Source organism: Cariama cristata, unplaced genomic scaffold (assembly GCF_000690535.1).
Source record: "Cariama cristata isolate BGI_N322 unplaced genomic scaffold, ASM69053v1 scaffold6075, whole genome shotgun sequence".
Taxonomy (NCBI): domain Eukaryota; kingdom Metazoa; phylum Chordata; class Aves; order Cariamiformes; family Cariamidae; genus Cariama; species Cariama cristata.
In genome coordinates, this window is record NW_009618050.1 from 39,503 (window position 1) to 49,128 (window position 9,626).

Below are 9,626 nucleotides of genomic sequence, written 5' to 3' on the forward strand. Positions count from 1 at the left end.
GAGCGGTCTCCACTGTCAAGCTAAATGAAGGAAACAAGGGAAATCCTGATTAAACATGGTGAAAAAAAATTATAGTGAGGATGTTTAAGCACTAGAAGAGAGACTCAGAGGTGTTTTGAGATGTCTGTCCTTGGATGCACTCAAAATGACTTCATTAGGCCCTGACGTAATTTCAAAACTGGATAACATTTCTATGCTAGACTTGCTTTGATCATGGCATTGGACCAGAGACCTTCTGAGGTCTCTTCCAACATTAATTATTTTGTAATTCATGAATTCTATGTCCATAATAAGGTGGCTGTCCTTCATTTCTAACCATGTCCGGCAGAGATACATAACTAGCAAGGCCTGTGTCTGAAATTATCCTGCAAAGCATGAATTCTTGGCTCAAGCAGGCCTCAGATTCTGGTATTATCTGGTCAACATCGATAATCAGCTATGAATTAACATTTAAAATGGAAAGCAATTAGCTGCCTTAGAGAGAAACCATAACCAGAGAGGAATAGAATATGTTACTTCGTTAGACTGCACTGTAAATTATTCTCACAACAAGGTGCAAAGCAAGGGTAAATATGTTTAATTTTTTTTGTGGTGACCCTTTACCCAGGCACCATCTGTCTCTCAAAGTCTATTAAGCCTAAAGTGGCTTACTTTGATCAGATCATCTCGGGAGGCTATTCATTATAATTGCCAGCTATGAATCACCACCTAAATGGTTAGTCATCCACCTGCCCATCAATCTAAGCAGACTTCACATTAATCATGTGAATCCAAAGGACATGCATTAAGCATTCCTTCAGATCACTGAATAAATATGAATATGGGGGTGGACTAGAGGGCTAAAGTTTAAATCCATCTCCCACAATGATTGCTTTCTGAGCAAAGGAATGAGTGCTACTCCTAAATGTCCCTGAGGATGCCTGGTCAATATAGAGTCAACTGAAGGGATCAGACCTTACCTCTGGGACCACCCAGCAGCAGTTCATTACAGGACTGCAGTCTCCTTTCAGTACCCATCTCCCACACCCAGGTGTGTTCTGGTAGAAAGTCACCTTCGTTGCTGTGACTCTAGTGGGTCTCTTCAGACAGGGGTCCTGCCAGGGAGAGAAAAATGAGAAGTCCAGGCATGGTAAAAGGTATCAATTGGTCTGAGGGTCCTTCCCCACTCCATCTTCCTTTTCTCTACACCACTGCTGTTGGGAGCGTGACTCCGGAGCACTCCACAACAAAATCACAGAGGCTTGAGGTGGGCTGATTGCATTCATGGCCTCCCTCTCTAGTAGTTAGTTCTGCTTTTTTGTATCCCAGAAGAAAGGAGCAGCATTTGCTTCCACCCCAAAATATGTGGCAAATCTTTATAATTAGTCAGAACTGCTCTAGCTTCTCGAACAGTTATATATGATAACAAAATTGCTCTGCTGTGATCTTAGAAAAAAAGCTTCAACATCCCAGTCTGGTAGGTGCTGCAAAACTATCCACCTAATACCAGGTTGTATGGAATTGCTGCCACAGACTCCGACAAAAAAATAAATTGCAGACCAGTTAAGCAGGGTAATTTTTATAGGGAGAAAAAGAAACTTAACAACGTTACATAAAATAGTGGTATGATGTAGGCCATGTGGGGAAAAAAAAGTTCCACCTGAGCTTCATTTTTGTTTTCTTTGAGCCTTGCAGATTGTTTTGACTACAACCCTTCCCTACCTTAGGAGGATTAAACACTCATAATGGCATCTTTATAGAGATGTTTCGTTCAATATTTTTGTCTAACAGTAACATGACCATCTTTGACCTGAAAGGTTGACTTTACTGGGAGCTTTGTAAAGCCATACCAGTAGGGTGAGAGGTGGCCCTAGGACATATGTATAGTTGCTCAGTGATGTACTTTTATTTACAAAAAATAGATAAAGACTCACTCCTGTCTCTCTGAGGGTGTTACCATTCCTCCGCTGCAGATCCCCAGGTCTATCAGTCCAGCGGCCTCTGTGCTTAGGCCATTCTGTTTCTTTGCTTCCATTCAAGACTGCACTTAATCCTTCCAAGGATCTGGAAAGGCTTGACTCATAGTCTTCTTCACAGCATTTACTATTAAATCCAGCACTGACTGTCCCTCCTCCCTTGAGGGACACCCTAAGCCTTTGGAAAACTTTGAAGGTATCATGTAAGGCATCATCTTATGTTACTTTAAGTTCTATTACGTAATTTATGGGATTTATCCCCCTAATATTAGACAACTAATACATACACATGTGCAGCTGAGCTGATCACCCTCAACTTCATTTAGAGGCAGCGATTCACCCAAATGTGCGTAGATTTCAACTGACCTATTTTAATTGTCTCTTTCTGATGAACTGTTGCCAATACCTTATGGCCTTTCCTATGTGTCTGCTGGATACAGAGAGAGGCCAGGGCTTCAGAAACTTCGTGGAAGTGGATTACACTTCAGAGTCAGACACAGTGAGACCAGCGTCTTGAAACTGAAAGGCTGCATAGCCTGTTCCCTTTTGCTGATCTGGACATTGCTTGAAAGTCCCTCTTGCTCATCTGTAGCTTACAATAAAATTGAATAAATCTTCATCAACTTTTCCACAATTTGCACTGCCATTCATATCCAAAGATGTTTAAAGTCCAAAGTTATTCTCCTGTTACCTCCAACTACAGCACAAGGATCTGAAACGTGGCACAAAGGTGCTTAAGTATAGGTGGAACTTGATGAATTCATCACTGAAACCTATTTTCATAGAGTCAAATCAGTCTGTTTCAAAGGCCATTGAGATCTATATAAAAGATTTTCATTTATTTCATTTACCTTTGGATCAAGTTTTCTGGGAGTAAAAAGTTGCATATGTGCAAAGCAATAACTTAATTAGGGTTACGTAATCACAGACTACTGAACAGCATGATTATTCTGTAGTCAGGGAGTACCTGTTGTCCCTCTGCCCCTCACTTGTTAAGACTTTCAAGTGAGAGGTGTTCTCTGGGGACAGAGTATAGCAGCATCCCAATAGTCTTACTTCCAGCTTCCATTACCATGACAGCTCATTTAATCCTACTCTTCCTATCAGACCCTTCCTTTTGACCTACATTACTACTATTATATTTTAGTATTACGTCAAGAAGCCCCAAGTGAATGGGCCCCTTTGTTCTAAGCACTGTGTAAATGGATCAAGCTTTCTCCTTTCTACTAATAAGACATGACATTTCTTCCAAAAACTAATTTTTAATGTCGCTGAAGGCTCTTCCTTCATCTCATTTCTAATTGATGGCTGCAAGAAATTAGCCGGCAGCCAGTGTCTAGCATAAGTAATAGCAATACAAAGTTGATGTCTATTTTAACAAAAGCAAACCTTCTCTGCATGTTTTCATCCTTCTCTCTATCTCTTTCTTTCTTTTTGTTGTTCTTCTGAGTAGAGGTTGTGAATAGAGGAGGTTATGAATAGAGGTTATGAGTAGAGGAGAGGTTTTTAACAATTTTTATGATCAGATGTGGTTTTTAGTGATTTTCAGATGTGATCTGAAAGTTTGAGAACTCCTCGGTTAGGTCATCCAGTTGGGAAAGAAAAACTATCACCCACTGACTTCTCTCCATCCCATCACCTGAATTCTTTCTCTTGACTGTTCTAAAGTAATCCTGCTGAGAGCAGTGCCCATACTCTGTAGGCACAAATATGTTGGTAAATCTGATTTGACCATATGTTCAGAAACTGTGATTATTCACAGTACACAAAGTGCAAAGAGCTGAAAGGGGTAGTTCAGAGAGTGACTTCAAGAAAAAGACAGACCAAGGATCAATACAGAGAACTGAGCTCTGCTCGGCAGCACAGATAAACTTTGTCATCTCAAGCAGCTAAAGTTACATAGAGGTGAAGCTGGTATTTTGTATTCCTGAGACTCTTTGTTAAGCTTTAACCACTGATGATAGCCTGTACACATCTTTGGGCTATTACAGGCAAGTGCCCTTAATTTCAGATCATAGATGTGCTAATGCTGACTCTAGGACATGGTACTGACTCTACAAATACTTAATGGATCAAAGTAGTTGCTCTCATGGAATTTAACAAGCAGGTTTGAAGTTGCTATTTTGCTTTACCTTTTTCTATTATTCTTCCGCTGTGTAATAACTTTTTTGGTGTCTTTTTTAACATGTTATTATAGCAGTCACAGCCGGTTTTCTTTTTTCTTTTCTGACTTAAATTTAAGCTAGCATTTTGTTTCTGAGTTCAATTGTAAGGGATAAATTTGAGCTTAACCTTTTCTGCTTGCGCTCTGGTCACATCCTAATTGCAGTGAATTATTCTGTCGTTAAGAAATGCTTTGCACTCACCCCAGTAAGTGCAGGGTCTACTTCCATGTGCCCAGTCCATTAGGAATGGCTCCAGCTGTACAGGAAGGCAGCATTTTTGTTGCTACTTTTTATCCTTTCTAAAAGTTTGTAAGCAAACCATATAAAAGCCATTCAGACAACTGCTTGTTTAGACTCACGTCTTTATCTCCAGGTGACTCTTTTTGACTTGATTGGTTTGAAGCACAAATGATAAATCTAATCTGGCTTCACTGGCTGAGTAAGTATCTGTTCACACAAGTTGCTGAGAAACACAAAAAGCCCACCACGTGCCTCTCCCTTTTCATGACCCAGTTAAATGCTGCTGCAGGAGTACCTGGGATGGATGAACTCGTGGGACTGCCAGTCTGCTATTAATGTCTTTAGCAAGACTGTGCTGTACACAGAGATTTACTGTCTGCTTTTGCACCAGAGATGAATTCACAACTTTGAAGGACTTAAGTGATCACAGGCTCCCTGCACAAGGGTGAATTTCACTCTAGCAGAAAGGGGAAAAACTTTTTCTAACAATATCTCAGAGTTTGGTGACATCTGGGGAGAAATGAGCATTCAAGACGCCACATCCCTCTGCAGATCAGGTCCCATGTTCTTCATGGAACAATTTCCCATGATAATGGTTATCCCTCTGACACTTTACATGTTATTTATACCATTTACCTTAGGAGCCCAACATTTAGCTGAGCTGGTTTTGTACTCAGAGGAGCAAGATGGAGCAAGGACTTATTCATTCCACATATCTAAGTCACCTCCTCAGCAGGATCATCTCTCTTTCTCCATTGTCTATGTTGAAAGCATAAAAAATTGGCCAAGACTAGCTATCAAGCTTTCAGACAAGATGCATCCTCCCCTGTATGTACTCTGACATATGTATTTGCCTTTGGGTGTATATTATATCCTCCCTTAAATCCAGAATCAGGAATAAGTATCTCTTTGCCACTCCACGTAGAACCATGATAGGTTTGCTTATAGTGGGCATGCAGGGAAGTGCAACACCATGAGACATCTTTCCACTGTTTCTTGTGTTTCAACAGGAGGGTTCAGTGAGGTCAGTTTGATGAGACAGTGAAAGTCAGCAGCCCAGGCTGTCTTTTACTGTAGTAGTATCTGACTGAGTAAGCCCATCCTGACTATGGCTATCTCATATAACTACCTCATTTAACTCATTCTGTAAACTGACCAAACCCCATCCTGAAACTAGTGGAGGCATATTGTTCCTACTACTTCATCATGAGAAACTCCTCCAGAAATTCCCTGCACTCTTGTTTAACCACATTGTTCTCATTCTCATCTCAAATTTGTTCATGATGATCATGCTGTTCCTGGCAGTGTTGTCTTTTAATTTTAATTATTCTTTCATTGGATGTTTGCTTTTCCCCTTCTCCATGCAAACAGTCCTATTCCCTCATAGCTTTTATTTTTCTAGGGTCTGTCCCACCCCTATTAAGTATAAAACCCATGATTTTATATTGAAACAAATCACTGATTCAAAAATCAAAAGAAAGGAACTCAGTGTGATACTCTCTTCACCTTACTATAAACATCTACATCTACTTCTCTTGAATGTCAGATCAAGCAGCATAGATCACACATAGTTGAGAAAATAACCAAAGAAAGAGATCCTCAGGTCTGATTTGCCCAATCTGTGCCTTCTACACATTTCCAGGTTCAGGATTCCCCTGACAGGGCACCAAAGAGGGCAATTGCAAAACTGTTTTCAGAGTTGATACTCACAAATCTGAAATGGAGTGTATTTCATGGACAAAGCTGGTGATGAGAGGGGATTGTCTGGTGCCAGACCACAGCACTGCAGAGTTTCTAAGTAGTAGTGCTACAGTCTATGGGTCTGTTTAAATCCCTGAAGGTCCACCAAGAAATGGGAGGAATGAAACCATCTGAGAGAATTTCAGATCCCTCCTTCCAACGTCCTTCTTATGAACTGTTGTACGTTTTAACCATCAGGCCATCATTCTTGTTCATCTAGGACACCTAATAGTGACAGTATGTGGTTTGGGTGGGAAACACCTCTGCTACTAGAGCTCATCAACTCATTTGAGCACCCGTTAGACAGCATGTTGGAGCTGGTCTGACATGGGTTGGGAAGTGTGTTTTCCTCATGTTTTGAGTAGACTTCACACTGCACCTGAAGACAAGCCCCAAGCTTTAACAAACATGGAGAAAAGTAGTGGGTATGCAGCTTTGGACAATTTGTTTCAACATCATCTTCCTTGCAGTCCCAGTGGTGATTATAGATACACCAAGGATGGTTTCTATCTACCTCACTCAGGTGCTGATAGCTGAGAAGCTGTGTCAACATGGGTTTCACACAGCTGTGCGAGGTCATCCCAGGCTTGTACAGTTGCCATGGTAGCTGATCCATGTTGAGGTCTACTCTACAACAACATCACCATTATTAATACCCAAGCTTTCGCCTGCTGATAGTAAAATGGGGATAAGAACACTCCTTTACTGTTGAGGGATGCAGTGAAGATAAGTACATTAAAGACTGAAAAACATTTAGGGTAAGATATCAATATTGTCTAAATTTAGCTAAATTTATATATCTAAATGTCTAGACATCTAAAAACAGAGCTAGTTGTCTAGACTCACTTTATAACTAATGAAAGGAAACAGGTATTTTTCATCTGATCCCAGTATCTGGCCTACTTTAGATATCTGCTTTAGGAGGAGATGAATCATACCCTTTGACCATACTGATGGGTTCTCTTTTTGGTCAGAAAGAGAGCTGTGGGTCAGTAGCTGAGGTGTAATGTCTACATTATATTATTTATAACCCCACCTCCTAAACAAATGTATTTTTAGCAAAGGAGACCCTGGCTTGATATAGAGATTTTGTGTTAAAATGCCCTTTTTTCAAAGTTGACTGGATTTCAGGTTGTCAGCAGAATGTCAACATCCTTTCCAAGTGTCATGAGTGCAATTACCCATTGACTGTCCAAGAAGCTGGGCCCAGATTTTGCAGGCGTACCTAGCTGCCTAGGTTAGGGATCTGAATTGCTCTCATTTCTACAGTAAGCAGAGGTCAACAAGAATGTCCAGAAATTGGTCTAAATGTTTCATTCTAGGTTCTGACTTTGAGTCTTCTCTGCCAGTGATTTGGCAGGAATTGGTTACAGTCTATGTTAGGAGTATCTCAAGGCTTCCCTCCTATTGTGTTTGAGGCTAGGATTCCCATCACCTGTCTTTCTCTTGCTTATATACATATATATTTGAGCTAGAGTTCCTGGACTCTCTCCATGGTCCATGCAAAAAAAAAAAGTACTTAAAGTTCAAGATTCATCTGGTCTATTTGCAAGCATCTGTTTGAGGATGACCTTCTGTTGACTGTAGAGTAGCTCTCCACTGCCTATACAAGATGCTTACAGGGATTAAGTCAGGTGTGTCTCTGTTGTAGACACCAATGTTTAGTTAGATAAGCTGTGACTTCATGTACAAGGGAAGCAGGGGCAACTATAGCCCCTGTGATAGATCTCTCCAAGACCTCCATCGGGTGCATCCATCTTGAGGGCTTGATTCAGTTGCACAAGCTTAGGTATTTATTGCCTTTTGAAATGCTCTGGGGTATTTAAGACATCAGAAATGAGACATGAGATATGTGAAACCCATGCTTTTCCCGGAGTACAGTACCCAAGAGAATATCAAGTGAACTGGATGCCCATGTTTAGGCAGCTGAATCAAGCCCTACATGTTTCAGTGGCTTGACAGGTATCATCATTTGTCTCAGTGCTGTCTAGTGTCTCTTTACAGAGAACACCTGAGTATTCTAAGTGTTCATGTTCTTTCCTTTTTTTTCACCAGGTCCGTTCTGCTGCCAGGAAAAGATGGCACCGCTGGCAAGACCATCACTCCCTCCGAGTGCGTGTGGCACGTGCCATGTCTATCCCCACCTCTCCAACACGGATCAGCTTCCACAGCATCAAACAGACCGCAGCCGTGTGATATGCCCCGCACACACATGCACTACTTGGTGGCCTTCAGGGTTCTTCTTTCTTCACCCTCCCCAAGCCCCTTTCTTCAAACTTTCTTCCTTTATTCTGCACTGCTCTCTTTCGCAATGAGGTGCCTATCGTATTTTTGTGGACTCTCATCTCGCATATTCGTGATGCTGCTTTAAGGCAACCAGACAAAAACCTCTTGAAGTAGGTGGTGGCGAAACAGATTCAAAGAAGAAAGAGATTCAACACTGACTGCACCTTGCGAAAGTTCACAATACAAAGTCTAAATCAGCACACTGGCAGGAACAATCAATTTTTTGCCCCTTTCTTTTTTTGTTTTTCCCTTCCATCTTGTGGTGAACAAAGACTATTTTTAACATACTGCCCATCTCACCCTTTACATTGATTCACAATGATTTCAACAGTTTGGTGTATATATAGCCCATCTCTTTCTTGTTTCTTTGTAAAAATTTCTTCTCTGCAGAACTGTCATTTGAGAACATGTGGCAGCAAGAAGAAGAGCATCTGAAAAGTGATGTGAAAAATCCGAATTTATCTACCTTCCCCTTTTCTCCCTTTCATAGACTGGGAGTTGGCCAGGGCATCGCTGGACTGTTTAACAGAGGGCACTTTGCCTTGCAAGAACCATGCCCTGTTCGTATACAAAATATTGAAAAGGACAGCAGTATCTCTACTCTAGATAGCTCTATAAAATATCCTTATTCCTCTTAGCCCCTGCTTTCGACACAATGTAAGTAGCCTTTGGAAAGTCTTTGTTTTTTTCAGCTAAGAGGATTAGGGTGGGGAAGGACAACAGACTGTTTTCTGGGTTTAAAAAATACAAAAGGGAAGCACTGTAAAAATAATAATGAGAAGATGATGTTTGCATTATGAGGGTAGTGCTACATGCTGCACAAAGATTATCTGTTGAGCATTTTGAAATAGAGCAGATGTATCTACTAGGCTTTTTATGTGATGTTCAAAAATACTGTATATTTTCAATAATAAACACTACTCTGGGTTGGTTTCAATAAAACCAGGCATCATTTTCTTTACTCTGGAAGGGAAGAGGATATATGTCTTGGGAGTGTTTTTGTATCTAAGATCTGGGAAAGAAATCCTGTTTGATAATGAGCCAATAAGAAGACCAACCTCATGATAAAATCTGATCAAGAGAGCATTTAAATGCAAGATGAATTGCCTCCCTTCTCAGCTCATGGTGTTACACTGGATCCTGTCCCTCTGCACTCCCCTTCTCTCTGTTGGGCTTTGCAACAGCAGAAATTAAAAAGCAAGTTGTGTAGTATATTCTCCATCACCTGTATCTCACCAGT

At 40.9% G+C, this 9,626-nt stretch overlaps 1 protein-coding gene across 1 annotated transcript in view; it reads left to right on the forward strand.

The window, feature by feature from the left end:
- The window catches only part of LOC104162062 (corticotropin-releasing factor receptor 2), a gene marked incomplete at its 5' end in the record, with an annotated part of 43,971 nt that extends 35,370 nt beyond the window's left edge, over positions 1-8,601 (forward strand). The window contains one exon of the mRNA XM_009700708.1: positions 8,156-8,601. Coding sequence (XP_009699010.1) covers positions 8,156-8,296 — 141 coding nt within the window. The remainder of the gene's footprint in view (positions 1-8,155) is intronic.
- Positions 8,602-9,626: the final 1,025 nt, after the last annotated feature.